The sequence below is a fragment of the Citrus sinensis genome, chromosome 3, assembly GCF_022201045.2.
Source record: "Citrus sinensis cultivar Valencia sweet orange chromosome 3, DVS_A1.0, whole genome shotgun sequence".
NCBI lineage: Eukaryota > Viridiplantae > Streptophyta > Magnoliopsida > Sapindales > Rutaceae > Citrus > Citrus sinensis.
Genome location: NC_068558.1, coordinates 37,499,058 through 37,519,927, shown reverse-complemented (window position 1 = coordinate 37,519,927; position 20,870 = coordinate 37,499,058). Strand labels below are relative to the sequence as shown.

The 20,870-nt window shown below is 32.0% G+C and overlaps 3 protein-coding genes across 6 annotated transcripts in view; all 3 read left to right on the top strand.

The window, feature by feature from the left end:
* Positions 1-20,870, top strand: part of LOC107176221 (zinc finger BED domain-containing protein RICESLEEPER 1-like) — a 58,898-nt gene that overhangs the window by 6,547 nt on the left and 31,481 nt on the right. The window contains exon 1 of one of the 2 annotated variants that reach the window (XM_052437988.1): positions 15,312-15,466. The exons of the other annotated variant lie outside the window; for it this stretch is intronic. The gene's annotated coding sequence lies outside the window, so the exon portion shown is untranslated. Of the gene's footprint in view, positions 1-15,311; positions 15,467-20,870 lie in introns of those variants that run through there. 2 annotated transcript variants of the gene reach the window in all.
* LOC127901217 (uncharacterized) lies at positions 1,474-18,949 on the top strand. Of its 3 annotated transcripts, none has more exons than XR_008053356.1 (4): positions 1,474-1,663; positions 1,829-1,879; positions 4,212-7,369; positions 7,493-7,809. XR_008053356.1 is itself a non-coding variant. In XM_052437991.1 (3 exons), exons 2-3 carry the CDS (start codon positions 1,874-1,876, stop codon positions 17,536-17,538), a joined length of 1,254 nt encoding a protein of 417 aa, XP_052293951.1. In that variant the 5' UTR covers positions 1,533-1,663; positions 1,829-1,873; the 3' UTR covers positions 17,539-18,949. The 3 variants fall into 3 exon arrangements, 1 of the variants encoding a protein (XP_052293951.1); XR_008053357.1 differs by having other exon boundaries at positions 1,521-1,663; positions 4,137-7,369; XM_052437991.1 differs by lacking the exons at positions 4,212-7,369; positions 7,493-7,809 and adding an exon at positions 16,291-18,949 and having other exon boundaries at positions 1,533-1,663.
* LOC127900812 (zinc finger BED domain-containing protein RICESLEEPER 3-like) lies at positions 17,540-18,841 on the top strand. The gene has a single exon (XM_052436053.1). It carries the CDS (start codon positions 17,540-17,542, stop codon positions 18,839-18,841), a length of 1,302 nt encoding a protein of 433 aa, XP_052292013.1.

Here is a 20,870-nt window from a genome sequence, read left to right as displayed (position 1 = left end):
GTCTTTCTCATGATTTTAAATCTATGGTGCTAATGAGAGTGAATAAAAGTTTCATTTTCAAACTTATAAATTTAAGTGTTGATGTCTTAACCGGAATTCAGTACAATAATTGTTGACCAAATATTAACATTAAATTGAACTATTTTCTTAATTCAAAATACTTAATTACACAATTCGTATTTTCTTTACCTTCCAGTTTGATTCTTATTTTATGAAAATAAGAACTTCCTCACCATTGAATCATTTGATGATCATTTTCTATTTTCCAAAATTAAAAGTTTTTAAACGTTGATGTCTTAATCGAGAATTCAATACAATAACTGTTGACTGGATGTTAACATTAAAACGAATCATTTTCTTAATGCAAAACTACTTTAATTACATAGTTCATATTTTCTTTATCATTGCTCTAAGAAAATGGGAACTTTCCCACCATTGAATCATTGATCGTCATTTTCAAGGGTTCAGCTATGTTGCAACTGTGGTATGGTATCACAATTACTTTCAGCTATTAAATTTAACTAATGTAATTATAACTGTGGATCCAACAGCTAAAAGCAATTGTGACACTATAACACAGTTATAACATAATTTTGCCACATTTTCAAGGCCGTTCGGGAGTTCACCCAAAAAAATTCCAAGAAGAAATTGACGCAACAAGATACCGACAGCACCACAATTTTATCAAACACCCGCCACGTGTCGGAACTCCACCAATCACGCGGAAGTAGCCGTTAAGAACAATCCAATGGTCGTCATCAGCCGGCCTGATCTTTTATTTTATGAAGGTAAAATAGTCATATCAAAATTAATATTGAAACAATTTTCGTGGTTAAATATAATAAAAAATAGTTGCAAAAAAAAAAAAAAGAATGAAGATGAATTTAACTAATTAATTCTTTAAACCTCTCTATTTGAATTTTTTAAAATAATGGAAATTTTGTTGTAATCATTTTGTAAAAATGGGATGGGCCAATAAAGTTATGAGTAAAATATGTTTGTAAAATTCGATACCTCCTGATGTAAAAGAAAAATTACTAAAATTTATAACGCTATAAAACCCCCTCTTTTTACAATGAGTTGAGCTGAAACTGAACTTAAATGCGCCAATTCCCACTTTAGATTAATTTTTAATTTTTTAAAATTAAAAAAGATTTAATAAGTAAAACATGAAAACCAAAGTTTGAAATTTTGTCACTTCTTAAATTAAAAATAGACTAAAAAAGAAAACATGTTGTCATCAATTGCCCACAGCGCCATTTTTTTAATTAAGCAGGAAAAAAAACACTTTATGCTCAAGTTAGAGTTCGTTCGGGCCAAAATTTAATAGAATTTTGAGATAGAATGGATAAACAACAACAAATACACTTCGTGGTCATGTTAGAGTTTATTTGGGCCAAATTTTTAAGGGAATCTTAAGATAAAAAGAAAAAGTGACCCCATTTTTAGTCAGCTTTTCACACTAGCTTTTTGAGACTCGTAATAGTGCTCGTTAATTTCTTGGGAGCTTCGAAGACTTTTATATAAAGAGAGATCCATATCTGTATCTACATACACATTGAGAGCTCACAAGATAGAGGTTGGAACTTGGAAGGAGGAAGAGAAATAATAAAGCAGGATCTGCAGCTCTCATTCAATTCTAGCAGCAACCAAGAATTTTCAAGTAAGCATTTTTGTATTAATTTTGTATCATTTTGTCATATCGTTAACTGTTTTATTATTATTATCATTATTATTGAGTTATATACCCACCGTTCTGTTTATTTAATTGAATTAAAATAGAGTGAATTTGATGTGGGAACTGGTATGTTATCTGTTTGTCTTGCAGGCTGTGAATTCAAGTTTTAAACTGGTAACTGCTGGTCTACTGGGCATGGAGGTGTGTTTGTCTCACTCTCTATAGATTAATAAGAAATTAATTAATTAATTCTCAAAATAAAAGTAAAAATTAATTAATTAATTAATTCTCAAAATAAAAGTAAAAATTAATTAATTAATTAATTCTCAAAATAAAAGTAAAAATTAATTAATTAATTAATTCTCAAAATAAAAGTAAAAATTAATTAATTAATTAATTCTCAAAATAAAAGTAAAAATTAATTAATTAATTATAGAAATAAAAGTAAGTAAACAGAGAATGCTTAATTAAATCTAATTTCAGCTTATATCTTATTTTCTTTCATACCTTTATTTATTTATTTGTTTGTTGGTGTGGAAAAATTAACGGCATTAGCATGGTGAAAAAATTGAGAATGAAATCTAAATCAATTTTTTGCTCTGTTTTTCATTCCCCAAACAAATTATAAATTTGAATTTTGAGCAGTGGATTATAAGATTTTTGTTTGCGGGCGCACGAATTTATCGTTTGGATCTGTCGTTAAATTTAGATTTTTCACAAAACTTTGCTCAGAAATCTAATAATAATTCATATATTCAATTTCATTTAGATGGCGTCTTAGCGTACAATTGATTCAAAATTATCCAATTAGTTGTATGTATCTTTGACAAATCACTTGTTATATTTTGGTTTACCTCTGTACGTCCGTGTATCCGATAATTAAATTGGTAAGCTTAATTGATTAATTAAAGTTAATGCAATGAATCCTTATCTTATTTGAGAATGGGTTTTTTATTTAAATATCCTCAATTTACCCTTAAATGCCAAATTTATACCCTATTACATACATATACCTTATGAAGATAGGAAAAGTCAAAAATAACCTTAAAAAAACTAAGAATTCACATCTCTCTTCTCCCATTGTTTCTTTTTTTTGGGCTTCTCTCACCATTCTCTATTTTTCTTATAAGTGTACTTCCTAATGATTTATGAATTTTAGTAGTACATTATTCATTTTTTGTGCTTGCACACACACACACACTATTTCAATGTAGGGATTTAAGACTACATTTAAGTTATGAGTGATTGAAGAATCAGTGCAGGAAGAAGTCGGGTACGAAGTCGGGTAAATCGAGAATTTAGTCGAGTAAGAATTAGAGATAAGTAAGTCGAGTATATGGTCGGGTAAGAAGTCGAGTAAGAATATTAAATGAGTCAAGTAAAAATATTAAATGAGTCGAGTAAGCATATTAAATAAGTCGAGTATATAGTCGGGTAAGAAGTCGAGTAAGAATATTAAATGAATCGAGTAAGCATATTAAAGAAGTCGAGTATATGGTCGAGTAAGAAGTCGAGTATATGGTCGGGTAAGAAGTCGAGTAAGAAAATTAAATGAGTTGAATAAGCATATTAAAGAAGTCGAGTATATGGTCGGGTAAGAAGTCGAGTAAGAATATTAAATGAGTCGAGTAAGAATATTAACTAAGTCGAGTATACGGTCGGGTAAGAAGTCGAGTAAGAATATTAAATGAGTCGAGTAAGCATATTAAATAAGTCGAGTATACGGTCGGGTAAGAAGTCGAGTAAGAATATTAAATGAGTCGAGTAAGCATATTAAAGAAGTCGAGTATATAGTCGGGTAAGAAGTCGAGTAAGAATATTAAATGAGTCGAGTAAGCATATTAAAGAAGTCGAGTATATGGTCGGGTAAGAAGTCGAGTAAGAATATTAACTAAGTCGAGTAAGAATATTAACTAAGTCGAGTATATGGTCGGGTAAGAAGTCGAGTAAGAATATTAAATAAGTCGAGTAAGCATATTAATTAAGTCGAATATATGGTCCGGTAAGAAGTCGAGTAAGAATATTAAATAAGTCGAGTAAAAATATTAAGTAAGTCGAGTATATGGTCGGGTAAGAGTCGAGTAAGAATATTAAATGAGTCGAGTAAGCATATTAAATAAGTCGAGTATATGGTCGGGTAAGAAGTCGAGTAAGAATATTAAATGAATCGAGTAAGCATATTAAATAAGTCGAGTATATGATCGGGTAAGAAGTCGAGTAAGCATATTAAATAAATTAAGTATATGGTCGGGTAAGAAGTCGAGTAAAAATATTAAATAAGTCGAGTAAGCATATTAACTAAGTCGAGTATATGGTCTAGTAAGAAGTCGAGTAAAAATATTAAATGAGTCGAGTAAGTATATTAAATAAGTCGAGTATTTTTATTAAGGTTATTTTTGTATTTTCCCTGATCTTTTTAAGTATATATGTGTAAAGCTAGCAATTTTAATATATGAAGGTATATTTTGGGTATTTTGAGGGAAAACAGCCATATCCCACGCAATTCGCTCTTTGAGAATTGTTAACCATGTAGGGAGATCCGAATGTAGGCCACATAGCTATTAAGAAAAGGAAAAAGGCTTCAAAGGTTTGGGATGAGATGAGAAAGCTCAACATAGATGGAAAAGTGAAGGCCGAATGCAAACATTGTAAGAAGACGTTTGACGGTTCAAGCAAGAAAGGAACCACACATCTCAAAAATCATTTACAGAGATGCCGAGATAACCCTAAGAGAAAAAGTGGATCCGATGGTTGTGATGGGGATGATCAACATCAATCACTGTCCCCATCAATCAAAACAAAAGAGTTAGCCCGTCTTATTACAGAAAAATCTGCTTTTGATCTGATCGAACACTTCGCCGGTACAGAACGAGATGCTCGTGATGAGGAATGCGAGGATTGGCCGGATTTGGATCCATGGGTGTTAAACTCGAGAAAGGATGAAATACTCCAACTCTACCAAGAAGAGAAGGAAAAACTTTGCCAATTTCTTAATAACCTCTCTTGTCGTTTCACTTTACAACTTGTTTGCCGCAACACAGGTATGGATGATATGGATGATGGAAGTTTCTTGGTATTAAGCTATATTGGTGATCGTTGGGAACGGCAGAGCAAGATTATTAGTTTTTTGCACTGTCCTTGTGAGAATTTGGCAGAAGCTGTGAAAAAATCATGTATGGATTGGAAGATCGACACGAATATATGCTATCTAGTTCTTTCTCTTCTAATTGATACAGCAGACGGTCTGGATAACGAAATTGGAAAGATGGAAAGTTTGCTTAGTCAACGATGTTCACTTCCTTTTGCCGGGTGCCTACTTCATACGCATTATTTAAGGGATTTAGGGGTGCTTTAGGGGTTAGCTATTACTGTCTTCTTTCATATGTAAAACGATGTTTTGCTTATTGTTCGTTTCTTCCGAAGGGCTACAGATTCGATGAGAGGCAAATAGTTTTACTGTGGATGGCAGAGGGCCTGTTACAACATGAAACATATGGGAAGCAAATGGAAGAATTCGGCCGCAAGTCTTTTCAAGGGCTCCATTCAAGGTCATTTTTCCAACAGTCAAAGATAGATGCGTCCCGGTTTCTGATGCACGACCTTATTCACGATCTTGCTTGTTGGGCTTCTGGAGAAATATGCTGGTGTATGGAGAGTACGTGGGATGGGAACAATGAACGGAGATTTTCTAGAAATCTTCGTCATTTATCTTATCTCACTAGCCGATTTGATGGAATCAAAAGGTTTGAGGGGCTCCACGAAGTTGAATATTTTCGAACTTTCTTAGCACTGCGACTGGGCACAAAAAAGGCATTTTCGTACCAAGACTACGGCGGCTGAGAGTCGTATCTTTGTGCGGCTATAAGATCTTTCAGCTTCCGAATGACATTGCAGAGTTGAAGCATTTACGGTATCTTGACTTTTCCCACACTGCAATTGAAGTTTTGCCTGAATCGGTCAGTACTCTTTATAATTTACACACTCATTTTAGAGTATTGTTACCGTTTAAAGAAGTTGTTTCCAGACATAGGGAACCTTGTCAACCTGCGGCATCTAAAAGATTCACATTCGAATTTATTGGAGGAGATGCCTCTGAGAATTGGTAAATTGACGAGTCTCCGAACACTGGCCAAATTTGTTGTGGGTAAAGGCAATTGCTCTGGCTTAAAAGAGTTGAGATCGTTGATGCATCTTCAAGAGAAACTGACTATTTCAGGCTTGGAGAATGTTAATGATGCTGAAGATGCCAAGGAAGCTCAATTAAATGGCAAGAAGAAACTTGAAGCGCTATCGCCGAAATGGGGTAATAGTACTACTAGTAGCGATTCATGGTAGCAGAAATCCAAACTTGTGTTTTTGAGATGTTAAAACCTCATTATGGACTGAAAGAGCTGAAAGTACGGGGTTATGGTGGTACAAAATTTCCAGCTTGGTTAGGTCAGTCCTCATTTGAAAATTTAGTGGTACTAAGGTTTAAAAATTGTAACCAATGTACCACCTTGCCATCAGTTGGTCACTTGCCCTCGCTTAAGAATCTTGTTATCAAAGGCATGGCCAAAGTAAAGAGTGTTGGTCTGGAGTTTTGTGGAAACTATTGCTCAGAGCCTTTTCCATCACTGGAGACTCTTTGTTTCGAGGATATGCAAGAATGGGAGGAGCGGATTGGGGTACTGCTGGTGGTGACCAAGAAGCTGCTAAAGGGTTTCCTTGCTTGTGAGAGCTTTCTATTGTAAGATGTCCAAAACTGAAAGGTAGATTGCCCCAGCGATTTTCTTCACTTGAAAGGATTGTCATTACGAGTTGTGAGCAATTGTTGGTGTCATATACGGCGCTCCCCCCACTCTGTGAACTAGAAATTGATGGGTTTAGTGAGGTGGCTTGGATAAGTCATCCTGTTGAAGCAGCTGTTTCTGATTCTTCAAATTCAGGGCTGGAGGAGTCGAGCGGAAATTCTGCCCCAGGAAATTAGGATCCCTAATCAAGAATCACTACTGGATGGTCTGCAAAAACTTAGCCACATTACAAGGATTTCGATGGTTGGCTCTCTTTTGGTTTATATTGCTGAAGGAGGGTTGCCCACAAATCTGAGCGAGCTCCTTTTTTCGGTTGTCCATATCTAACGGCCCTGCCCAACGGCCCTGCCCAACGGCCCTGCCCAACGGCTTGTACAATCTCTCTTCTCTTCAACGTTTAGAAATACGAGATTGTCCACACATAGCATCCATTCCTGAGGAAGTTGGTTTCCCCCCAAAGTCAGAACACTAAAGATTGAAGGCCCAAACATCTGTAAATTATTCTTCGATGTGGGTTTCCACAACCTCACCTCAGTTAGAGAACTCTTCATCGCAGAAGGATGGGAAAACGATGTGTCATTCCAAATGCTTCCTAATTCTCTAGTCAAACTGGACATCAGAGAATTTCCTCAACTGGAATCCCTGTCCTTTGTTGGCAACCTGACTTCATTGGAAAGACTTGAGCTCCCCAGATGTCCAGTTCTAAGATCTTTTCCGGAGAATGTCCTGCCTCCTTCACTTGTGTATCTAAGTATCTATTTATGTCCTTATTTAGAGGAAAGGTGCAAAAAGGACAAAGGAGAATATTGGCACTTGGTAGCCGACATACCTAAATTTCAAACTCGTCTTTGATCCCCGTGAATTTTCTTGAACTATGTTTATTTTCATAACCACACAGGTACTCCAATTTCAGAACTACACATGAATTCCTTTACGTTCTTGTTTAAATCTTTATCTACTCTTTGATTTTTTTAATGGTCCGAACAATTTTGTCATGTATTTTTTTCCCCTTTTGTTGCAGTTGATTGTACGCACATATCATCTTCTGGTTCTTTGTGATTATAATGTCGGATCAACCTCAAAATTGAGCAGAGAGTTTGACAACCGAATGAAGGAAAATGAAGACTCTGATATTTGCTTTTTGCTTACGTGTGCACTCAGTTTAAGTGTGAAATTGGACTTGTAATATTTCCCAACATTTGTTAGTCAAGTGCTCTCTCTGATATAATGCTTCAGATTTAATCAATCCAAGAATAAAAAATACTAGGATTGATTAATTTGTATAATATTCGTGATAATTCTCAATCTAAAATGACCAAATAAGTGTATATTACGACATCTCAATTTTCTTTAAAAAAGTTTTTGCATGGTTATAATTGAATATGAAAAAAACATAGAATTATCTAGCACAATTTTATTGTATATTTCAATTTTCTCTCATAATAAATTAGTTTAGGCTCTCACAAAACTTAATTAAGGTCCACGCAGTGTAATAATTTTACGAGTCTTGGATGACTCGCTGACTTGCATTGAAAGGTATATTGAATAACAATTTACTAGATTAACTTGCTCGTGAGTGGATCTCTTTGATGGGGTTAAAAGCCTGAGGCAGCAACTAATAAACAATTAATAATCGAACATAGTTTATCCTTCTAATTAAGAATAGAAATTTAAAAAAATTTGAAGTCTTAGACTGAGACGTGGGAGAAATGTTTGTTAATTATAAGAAAGTTTTTATATATTTTTTTTAATTTTCTGATGAATGAGAAATTGAGATTTTTTTCTCCTTCTTCTTCTTCTTTTCGCTTATAATAAAATCACTAATTCAGTTGATCAATTTAACAACAGTTGCGCGGTACACAATAATAGCACAAACGCGGTAGTTAAAGCACACAAGACTGATGTTATCAAGTAATTAATTCAGTTTCATAATACAACACAATAGTAGCACAAACGCTCATATAAATAAGATTTGAAGTAACACAACTTAAACTTAATTTGTGATACAACAACTATACATAACCGGAAACATTTATTCATCAAACCCAAATGATAATACGGCCGCCTTATTTTGAAAATTTGATCTTAATCGTACGTATCAAGATCGACGACAGAAGCAAACATATTTGTGAAGAAAGGAAATGATAGTAGAGCCAGCTGCTGGAACACAGAACCTTTTGATGAGCTCGACGTTTCCTTCACTGAAATTGCAGACGCCCAAGCTGCAAACTTAAGCTTTCTCAGAGTATGGGACTGTAGCGACCAAGACAAACGCAATGGCAGCAACAATGACAGCAACTTTCTCCAGCACCTTGGATGCAAAGATAAGCTTGTGGACAATAAGTTTTGAAACAAAGAGGGAAAGAAAGGTGAGTGAATGAAGGAGAAAGTTCCGATTGAACTTTAGCAAACAATTTAGCAATTCCAAGAGCTAATGTAAAGCAAAATGCCATGATCACATTCTGCCATTCAGGGACTTTAGTGGCTTCGTCCATTGTGGGTTAATTAAGTGAAAATATGTTGTTCGTTACTGCAGTTTCCTCCTATTTCAAAAATGCTTGATGAGCATATATATATATATATATATATGCTGTTGTTATTTATAGACAGATCTTGTGGGGTCGGATTTTTCTAAGTTCCGAGTTTAGAAAAACTTTCGTCCCCGGTAGATGTATATTTATTTTAAATTTTAATTAACTTATTAGTTAACGTATGGAATAAGATAATGTTATCCATCAATTTTGACTATTTGGGACAAAACGTTTCAGATTCTAGTTTCTCTTTGATTTCTCGAGATGTATGTGACCCATTAAAAGAAAAATGATGATTCGATGGATTTTGTCTAAAGGAAAGAATATTTTAAGCTCTTAACCTTTATGCTTTTGGATTCGATCACCATGTTCGAATTGACGTCGTTTGTGCCCCTGGACTTAAGTACTGCTCCTTATTAATTTACTACTTTTCAAGCATATGTATGAATATTATTATGAATAAATTTAGGCTGTCTAATAAATTTTTCAAATAAAATTTATTTAAATAATGCTTTTGTTAGTAAATCTTTTAGAAGTAGAGTTTTTACTTAAAAAATTTAGTTGTTTGATTGTTAATAGGAGTTTTTATCAAAAATTATAAAATCACTTTAATAGATACAGTTTGTAAAATTATGTTATAAAAAGAATAAAATAAAATTGTTAAATAAGTAGAAGATATTTTAAATATTTTAATATTAAAAAAAACTTTCAAACTTTATTTATTATTGGTGTTTAACAACTAAATCCAACAGAATTGAATTAAGTCTTAATCATCCAACTAATGATTTATTAACTGAATCACAGTGATTAGAAAACGAAAATAACTCTAAAATGAAGTTTTTTACACTTGTAAGCGTGTATAAAGTAACGATTAAACATTTTTCTCACAACCCTTAAATAGACCACGCGGTTTAATTAATTTAGTTGTGACTACTATTTGTTTACGCAAAATATTCAAAGAAATAATCAACACAACTAGATTGCCACTTTCCCGTACAAGCCATTACAATAAGATAATTACAATGAATTTATATCATTTTATAAAATTACGTATTAATAATAAGTTTGAACAGCTAATTTATTCAATTATTCTTATAATTTTTTTTCGGCCTTTTAGTAATATCTGGCCATTTGAGGTTACTTTGAGATAAGTTCAATTTAACAATTTTACCCTTATAATATAAAAAAGACTAAATTACTCCAAGAAATATGCATTACTGTAGCTTATAATTTAGGCATTTAGTTTTGTGTTTTAGAATATACTATGTATTAAATAAACTTTAGAAATTTTCAATTCCTCGCATGTTATAAATACATTTTGCTCATAATTGAATATTAATGATCATACTAACAAAGTAGTACTTATATATCATTTAGATACGATAAATTTTGTATAAAAAAAACTATTGAAACCAAAATAAATTTTTAGGTATTTCAGTAATTTTATCTTATAAAGATAAAATAGTCATATCAAAATTTATATTGAAAAAATTTTAGTGGTTAAATATAATAAAAAATAGTTGCAAAAAAATTGAAGATGAATTTAACTGATTTATTCTTCAAACCTCTCTTTTTGAATTTTTTAAAATAATGGAGACTTCGTTGTAACAATTTTCTAAAAACGGGATGGGCGAATAAAGTTATGGGTAAAACATGTTTGTGAAACTCAATACCTCCTGATGTAAAGGAAAAATGAGTAAAATTTATAACGCTGTAAAATCCCCTCTTTTTACAATGAGTTGAGCTGAAACTGAACTTAAATGTGCCAATTCCCACTATAGATTAATTTTAAATTTTTTTAAAATTAAAAAAGATTTAATAAGTAAAACATGAAAAACCAAAGTTCGAAATTTTGTCACGTCTTAAATTAATAAACAAATTAAAAAAAGAAAACATGTTGTCATCAATTGCCCACAGTGCCATTTTTTTAAATAAACAACAAAAAAAACTTTATGCTCAAGTAAGAGTTCGTTTGGGCCAAAATTTAATAGAATTTTGAGTAGAATGGATAAACAACAACAAATACACTTCATGGTCATGTTATATATATATATATAGAGTTTGTTTGGGCCAAATTTTTAAGGTAATGTTTGGTTTAAAGAGTAAGGAAATGAGAGGAGTGAAAAGTGGAAGAAAGGAGAGGAGAGTATATCGAAATTCTTTTTTAATGTTTGATTTGTTACAAAATTATATAAAGAAAGGAAATATCTTAATTTTTATTTGGACAATTTCACCCTTTAGTGTTGAACTTCCAATATTTACCATAAATATAATTCAAAAAATTAAACAATAAATTATTTAATCTACTACATAAATAATTAATAAAAAAAATTAGTTTAAGTAATATAATTATATTTATAATTAAACTCTATTAAAAAAATTTTATTAACATAATTTTATTTTAAAATTAGTTTAATTTAATTTTTCTAAATAAATTATGACATAATACAAATAATTTCTTAATTAATATATCATAATTTTTAATTTTTATTTGAACAACAAAAAATAGAGTTGCCGCCGCTGCCGCCATTGGAGCCGCCGTCCACCACCATACCATGTCATTTCAACTCTAGAATTATATGAAAATTATCAGAACCAGACGATCTATATATTGAAATAACTTATTTGGCCGAAATACTTGATGTTCGTCCGGATCTGAGATAGTGAGAAAGTTTTCCAATTGCTTTTAACTGGATTTGAGGAAGATGACTTCATTTTTTTCACTTTTATGATGGTATAATGACGTTGATCGTCGGCAGGCGACTTCAACGGTACGGGAGGTGACGTCCCACGCGTGAGTGTTGGCGGCGGAGGCGGCGGTCCGGCAGCGGCAATGATGGGGGTCCGGCGACTATTAAATTCGTATATCTATTTTTTTAATTTAATGAAATAAATAGAGTGATTTTATTAAATTGTTTAAATCATTGCTTTAACTTTTATTAATATAAAATTAATTATTTACAATATTAAATTGATAAAATAAAATTGTAAATAATAATTATTTGATAATATTAAACAAGTTAATAAAAGATTGAATGGGTAATTTTGGATGTTTTGATTTCCAATATGAGAGGAATTCAAATTTATCACTTTTAATATGGAATCTAAATTGCACATTATGATGTATATTAAATTTTTATAAAAATTAAATTTTTATAAATTATGGTAAATCAAATAAAGAAAATAAAAAAAAATTAAATTACTTTCCTTTCTCCATTCCTCACCTTCCAACCAAACACCGCCGAAAATCTTGAGATAAAAAGAAAAATTTGAGGAGTAATGGTTTTGAGCTCAAGTTGAGAATGTGCTATAACTAATAAATTTCTACGTGGAATTTCGAATATTCGAATGGAACAGATATTTAAACCAACGATGCTCCTATGGTTGCTGGAAGGGAAAACTTTTGGTGAAACAAAAAATACGAGGGGAAAAAAAAGGATAAATGAATGTGTGAATTATAAAAAGAATTAAAATAAAAATTTATCGAAACATTTATTTTGTTTTCAATTTGAATAGGATAGCTTTGAATTTATGTAGTAATTATAAGGATGTTTATGAAATTGTATTAAAAAGATAAAACTTATTACTAAAATCAAATTTTAAAAAACTTTTCTCACCGTATTTTTCAAAACTACGATAGGGGCTGATTTCATAAGTTTTTTTATACTAAAATTAACTTTTAAGTTCTTAAAATTATTTTTAAACATTCAAAAGTAACGTCAAACCGTCATTTTTTATTATTAATTTGTAGTATTCACATTAACTTTTTGACTATAGTGTTTCGGTTTCTTTTAAGTCTACTCATCCATAGAGAACAAAAAGAAAAGAAAAGGAAAAAAATGAAAATGATAAGTAAGAACCCCATCGGAGCTTCGAAGGCTCTGTTTATATTTAGAAAGTATATTGAGTGCTCGTGACGTTACGTGCTTTAGAACCATTTTTTTTTTCTTGGGACTGTGCTTTAGCACCAATTTAGTAAGTCTTTTATGTTATTTTAATTTTTCAATTTTAGTTGAATTTGTCTAAATTGTTTGAGTAGCATTTTGATTAGTCTCATCTCTTGTACAATATAGATACATAGAGATACCAGTTTACATAAACTCTCAATAGAATCATTTCATAATTAATTCTTAAATAATGACAGAATCACACATTATTTATATAAATTAATATAACGTAAAAATTTTGAATAAAAAATTGAATTAATAGAAATAGTTATAAAAATCATGTGGTATTTATTCAATTAATACTTCTATGCCACTATAAGTTTATAAAAAAATTGATGGTTGTTTATCCATTATTTTAGATTTAAAAAAAAACTCATCTAAAGTACGTATTACTTAGAAATATATTTCAAAAAAAAGGGGAAACAAACAAAAGGTAAGCAAAAGAAAACACGGAAGTAAAAGGTGGCCTGCATGAGGAAATTGCGAGGAAAGAACAAGTGGCCCCATTTCAGCCATCTTATCTCATTAGCCTTTTGGACCATATTGTCAGGCAGCTTATCTCATAGACTTATAATAAGGCTCATTAATTTCTTCGGAGCTTCGAAGACTTTTATATAAACAAATATGTATATATATATATATCCATTTACACACTGAGAGCTCACAAGATAGAATAGAACCAGTTCTCTGATAGAAGAGGAAGAGGTACAGCCATGAATTAAAAAAAAACAATATATGTAAACCGAGGGTCGAAAATATAATTTTCTTATTTAAAAGGTTAAATTATAGTTAGGACCCTTATCTTTTCTAGCTGTTTTTTTTTTCATCTGAGCGTCGGTCAGGGCCCGCCACATGGACCACATCTCATTTCTCTAGCTTTTTAGCACTACTCAAATGACAAAAAGTAGAAGAGATTGAAAAAAATTAAAAGATTTTAAAAAAGAACCTGAAAGACTGAAACTACTTCTGAAACAGAATATTCCGTGGTGAAAAAACAAATATTCCGATTTCAATCATATAGAGAAACAAAATAAAAATGCACCCGGTCCCTGCATCTGTTAAATGGCTCAAGATATCTTTACTATAACTTCCAGTAACCAAACATCCCTACTGTTTTTTTAAATAGTCACGTAGATTTGTATAATTTTAAGAATGTACACAAAATTATATTCCTAAACCTTTTTTTTTGGGGTTAATTTAGATGGAGCTGAGACATTTCGGCGCATTTAATTTATAATGATCGGCATTTAGTGAAGGAAAAATGAACGAAATTTAAAACACAATAAAACCCCCCTCTTTTTACAATGAACTGGGTTGACACTGAACTTGAATGCCCGAATTCTTATTTTCTATTAATTTTTAAAATAAAAAATTTTAATAAGTAAAACATGAAAACCCAAAATTTTAAATTTTCTCACATCTTAAATTAATAAATAGATATAAAAAAAAAACGTGTTGCCGTCTGGCCACAGCCGCCATTTTTTTTTTTTTAATAAACAAAAACAAAAACAAAAACAATTTTCGGTCAAGTTAGAGTTCGTTTGGAGTTTGGACCAAATTTTAATGGAATTTGAGATAGAATGGAATAAACAATAACAAGAATTCGTTTGGGCCAAGTTTGGTGGAATTTTGAGATAGAATTGAATAAACAATAACAAAGACACTTTATGGTCAAGTTAGCGTGTGTTTGGGCCAAATTTTTAAGAGAATCTCGAGGTAAAAAGGAAAATTTGAGGAGTAATATTTTTTACCTCAAGTGGAGAATGTGCTATAAGCCTATAACTATTAAATTCGGTCTAATCAATTCAGTAGATCTTACAAATTTCTAATGGATTAGTCGAATAGAATCGATTTTTAAACGGACGATGCTCCTATGGTTGCTGGAAGAGAAAAATTTTGGTGGAACGAAAAATATGAAAAAATTATATAATTAAAATCCAATTAATAAAAATAATTATATAAATCATGTAGAGTTTATTCAGTTAATACTTTTACGCCACATCTTAGTTTATAAAAAAAAAATTGATTGTTGTTTATCCTTTATTTTAGATTTAAAAAATAAACATATCTAAAGTACCGATTACTTAGAATTAAGAAAAAAAAAAACAAAACCAAAACCAAAAACAAAGAGAAGGTAAGCGAAAAAAAATTCACTAAAGTAAAAGTCAACCATGTGAGGAAATTGCGAGAAAAGAAAAAAAGTGATCCCATTTTAATCAGCTTTTGTCATTAGCTTTGTGGTCCATATTGTCATTCATTATAGACTTTTAATATTGCTCATTTACTTCTTCGGAGCTTCGAAGACTTTTATGTAAACAAATATCTATTTATTTCTTCGGAGATTCGAAGACTTATATGTGTATATATATACACATACACACTGAGAGTTCACAAGATAGAATAAAACCAGTTCTCTGATTGAAGAGATAAGAGGTTGGAACTTGGAAGGAGGACGACAACTAATAAAGCAGGATCTGCAGCTCTTATTCAATTGTATCAGCAACTAATTACTGTCAAGTAAGCATTTTGTTTTGATTTTGTTTCATTTTATCATACATTTAATTGTCTTATTATTATTATTATTATTGAGTTATAAACACACACACACTTTAATTTGTTTTGTTAATTGAAAAAAAAAAGAGTGAATTTGATGTGGTAACGGGTATGTTATCTGTTTGTTTTGCAGCCTGTGAATTCAAGCTTTTAACTGGTAACTGCTACTCTACTGGCCATGGAGGTGCGTATGTCTTGCTCTGTATAGATTAATAAAAAAATTAATTGATTAATTATAGAAATACAAGTGAGTAAACAGAGAATGCTTAATTAAATCTAATTTCAGCTTACATCTTATTTTCTTTCATACCTTTATTTATTTATTTGTTTGTTGGTGTGGAAAAATTAACGGCATTAGCATGGTGAGAAAAATTGAGAACGAAATCTAAATCAAATTTTTGCTCTGTTTTTCATTCCCTGAACAAATTATAAATTTGAATTTTGAGCAGTGGATTATAAGATTTTTGTTTGCGGGCGCGCGAATTTATCGTTTGGATCAATCGTTAAATTTAGATTTTTCACAAAACTTTGCTCAGAAATCTAATAATAATTCATATATTCAATTTTATTTAGATGGCATCTTTGCGTACAATTGATTCAAAATTATCCAATTAGTTGTATGTATCTTTGACAAATCACTAATTAAAATCTCAAGTGCAGATTAATTGATATGTTTTGTTTTACCTCTGTACGTCCGTGTATCAGATAATTAAATTGGTAAACTTAATTGATTAATTAAACTTAATGCAATGAATCCTTATCTTATTTGAGAATTGTTAACTATGTAGGGAGATCCGAATGTAGGAAGCTCATCATCATCAGCTATTAAGAAAAGGAAAAAGCCTTCACCGGTTTGGAATGAGATGATAAAGTACCCAGACGCAGATGGAAAACTGAAGGCCGAATGCAAACATTGTAAGAAGACGTTTGACGGTTCAAGCAAGAAAGGAACCACACATCTCAACAATCATTTACAGAGATGCCCTGCTAACCTTAAGAGAAAAAGTGGATCTGATGGTCGTGATAGGGATGATCAACATCAATCACTATCCCCATCAATCAAAACAAAAGAGTTAGCCAGTCTAATTAAAGAAAAATCTGTTCGCGGTCTGATCAAACACTTCTCCGGTACAGAAGGAGATGCTCGTGATGAGGAATGCGAGGATTGGCCGGATTGGCAGGATTTGGATCCATGGGTGTTAAAATCGAGGAAGGATGAAATACTCCAACTCTACCAAGAAGAGAAGGAAAAACTTTGCCAATTTCTTAATAACCTCTCTTGTCGTTTCACTTTACAACTTGTTTGCCGCTACACAGGATGTGTCTTGGAAGTAAACTATATTGATGATAGTTGGGAACGGCAGAGCAAGATTATTAGTTTTTGGCTACATCGTGATGATCTCGAGAATTTGACAGAAGCTGTGAAACAATCATGTATGGATTGGAAGATCGACACGAATATATGCTCTCTATTTCTTTCTCTTAGAATTCATACAGCAGACGGTCTGGATAACGAAATTGGAAAGATGGAAAGTTTGTTCAGTCAACGACGTTCACTTCCTTTTGCCGGGTGCCTACTTAATACGTATTATTTATGGGATTATGTTAATTCCGTATTGAAATCCGAAGATTACGTGGGGGATGGGATACGGTCCTTAAAGGAGTGTGCTGCTTATGTGCATAACCAGTCAACATCAGATAAACTAATTCAGTTGGACAGTGCCGTAAAACAAGCGATTCCCTGTCTCAAACGTGGTCCTTCTGTCTGGGGTTTTTTTTGGTATTTTCGGTATGCAGTGGACGTGAAAGAAGTATTTTCAGCGCTGGAGCAATGCGATTCCGAGTTTAGGTCAATTAATTTAAGTAAACAAAAATGGGATGAGGTAACTGCCACGTTCGAGCATTTGAAATTATTGAATGATGTTGGTGCCGACTTCTTCTTGTGGAAAGGTGAAATTCCAATAATTGTAGATCAAGATTGTTTACACTGTCCTCGTGATCATACAACTTGTTTGCCGCAACAGAGGTATGGATGATATGGATGATGGATGTCTCTTGGTAGTAAACTATATTGATGATAGTTGGGAACGGCAGAGCAAGATTATTAGTTGGGAACGGCAGAGCAAGATTATTAGTTTTTGGCACTGTCCTCGTGATCATATCAAGAATTTCACAGAAGCTGTGAAACAATCATGTATGGATTGGAAGATCGACATGAATATATGCTCTCTAGTTCTTTCTCTTGAAATTGATACAGCAGACGGTCTGTATAACGAAATTGGAAAGATGGAAAGTTGGTTTAGTCATCGACGTTCACTTCCTTTTGCCGGGTGCCTACTTAGTACGTATTATTTAAGGGATTATGTTGGTAGCGTATTGAAATCCGAAGATTACGTGGGGGATGGGATACGGTCCATAAAGGAGTGTGCTGCTTATGTGCAAAACAAGTCAACATCAGATAAACTAATTCAGTTGGACGGTGCCGTAAGATTAGCGATTTCCATGCTCGATTATGGTCCTCCTGTCTGGGGTTTCGGGTATTTTCAGTCTGCAGTGGACGTGAAAGAAGTATTTTCAGCGCTGGAGCAATTCGATTCCGAGTTTAGGTCAATTAATTTAAGTAAACAAAAATGGGATGAGGTAACTGCCACGTACGAGCATTTGAAACTCTTGGAGGATGTTAGTATCAGCATCTCGTGGGAGAGACGTGATATTCCAATAATTGTAGATCTTCCGTACGTGCATAAGATATTAAAGGATCGATGCAACCACACAATTGAAGATTGTCTTTTATGCCAAAAAGTGATGAAGGGAGCTATTGATCTATTTTTTAGCAAAAATTATTCGGTTAGAGTTATTGCAGTAATTCTTGACCCACGGCTCAAAATGGATGGTCTGCAACTTCGTTACAAAGAGATTTATGGCAGGGATGCTGATAGATACATTGAGAAAGTGAATAAAGATTTTAGAGACGTTTATGATGCATATGCAGCAACGGACTCCAGCAATTCAAAGTCATATGAAATGCTAGACGCCACTTCATCACCAAAATCAGAACTTGATCTGTATATGAAAGAGCTTAAAGTACCAGCGGTCAAAAAGTTTGACAAACTAGCTTGGTGGCGTGGCAATGCTCCATTCTATCCGACCCTCGCAAGAATGGCTCGTGATTACTTAGCATTAAAAAAACCTTTTGATGGTGCGGTTGACGAGGGTGCCTTGTTTGACCTGCTGTGGGACATGGGAGATATTACTCCTAAATTTAAATTTTGTGACTTAACCGAGATAATAACGCCTTTGCTATGCTTAAAAGGATTTTTTATTAGCGCTGAAAATTAGCGGTTATTTGTGACTGCGTTTGCATTTGTACAACATTATTCCTATTTATATTATACATACGGTAAATGTTCTCTACATCATATAGTTTGTAAAATATCTCATTAGTACATCTTTGCTTTTCAATTTTGTTGGCTCAATTTGATAGATTTTATCCATGATAAATGTGGATAATTCAAATAAACGATATAAATCATTTTGAATTATTTAAATTATGAATGATTAGCAAAAAAAAGAAAAAAAGAAAAAGAAAATCATTTTAAAGACGGATAGTTTCCTATATACATGAAACTTGTAGTTTAAATGGCTAACAATAAGTTGACTTTGTCTTCTCCCTGCGAACATTTCAGCTTCTGAAGTCATCAATTATCTTCTTCTTAATAGTGTTAGTTTTGCACAACTGACATATTTAATACTTTTTTTTGGTTAATTTTATTTATAATTAATAGGATTTAATATAATTAATAGAATTTAATCCAATTAGGAAATAGGACTGTCTTTAAGTATTCACAAACTAGTCAGCCACCTTATGTCTCGTATCATTGAAAAGCTTCATTTTTTAATATTTTCAATTTTTCATAATAATACTTGAATTAATAATTTTTTAAAATTACATACAGTTTGAAAAGTAATAATTATCCTACAATAAAGATACTTTTATATAAATTCTATATTTAATAATCTTAATATTAGAGGACTATAATTATTATATTGTCTAACCAGTTCATCAATTATTATTTTTTTAACAAATCATTAAATTCTTTATCTTTCCATTTAAAAAGAAAATTTAATTATTTAACGATGAAAAATACTTTGCGCTCTTCTCTCGGTTGAATTGAATGACTTCTTCCCATTTCACCTGGGTTCCAAACGTGGCCCTGACTTGTCATTTCCTGATTATTTTATTTCATTCTTCTGCTTCTGGCGTTGGGAAATGGGAATAGCCAGTTTTGTACTAATAAACTAGTCATTTCCCCTTAGCCTATTATTATTCTAAAACACTAATAAACTAGGATTTCAATAAAAAAAAATCGCTTATTTACTAATTAATACAATATTGATTCAACCTTACGCTAAGGTTTCGAGATCAAACTATATATGAAACATGTTACCAGAGCCTCTCCAAATTTTCAAACCAATTCCTTGTAATATATATATATATATATATATATATATATATACACACACACAAGAAAAGAAAAGACAAAGGCTGATTTTATTATAAGAGAAAGAGAATAGAAGATTCCACCCAAGCACTCTTATTACAACTCAAGACTTCGATGATCGAACGCACTATTAGGGAGTTCCTTTTATAGGCATCAAGAGAATTTCTTTTTACTATTTACATTATTACATCTTATTCCAAAGAAATCTACTTTATAATTTATCATTATTTTACATTACATTACATAGTACATCCTTATATCTAAGGAATTTACTTTACAACACAATATATGTGACATCACACACTTATCACTTATTTATTGGTAATTATTCACCATTGCTTCCGCTGGTAGGGTCCACTATGCTTCCACTCAGCTAGTGCTGCTTCCCTCAGTAGACCATGCGCGGTGTAGATGCTTTTCTTCCCATCGAACTTACCTATTAGCAAGATACCACAAAAGTTTGAATTTATTTGTAATTGAATCAATCATCAACCAAAACATAAAAACTATTAGAATATTTAAAGTTTTGAGTAAAGTAACCATTTCACCCTTAAATTTAAGGGTTTTTTTTTTTACTTTACATCATAATTAATAAAATAAAATTAAAAGAATCAAAACCCATCAAGCTTTTTGTTCAAATCCTTCATCACTGATATCCTCCATCTCAAAATTCTTCAACCATCTACTGAAGACCAGCCATTGAGGAGTCTTGTGGTGGTTGCAACTCTCGATGAGTTTGGCCGAAGCTGCAGTGGCAGTAATGGTTGTGAGACTGCTAATTAGTTTTGATTGGGATTGATGAAATCAAATTTAATGATTGGATTGATTAAAAGTTCACGAGTTAGGATTTAGGATAATTTGTAGAT

Bases quoted from the DNA above. Each gene is read 5' to 3' on its own strand.
- LOC127900812 (XM_052436053.1), top strand. From the start codon at position 17,540: ATGGATGATGGATGTCTCTTGGTAGTAAACTATATTGATGATAGTTGG.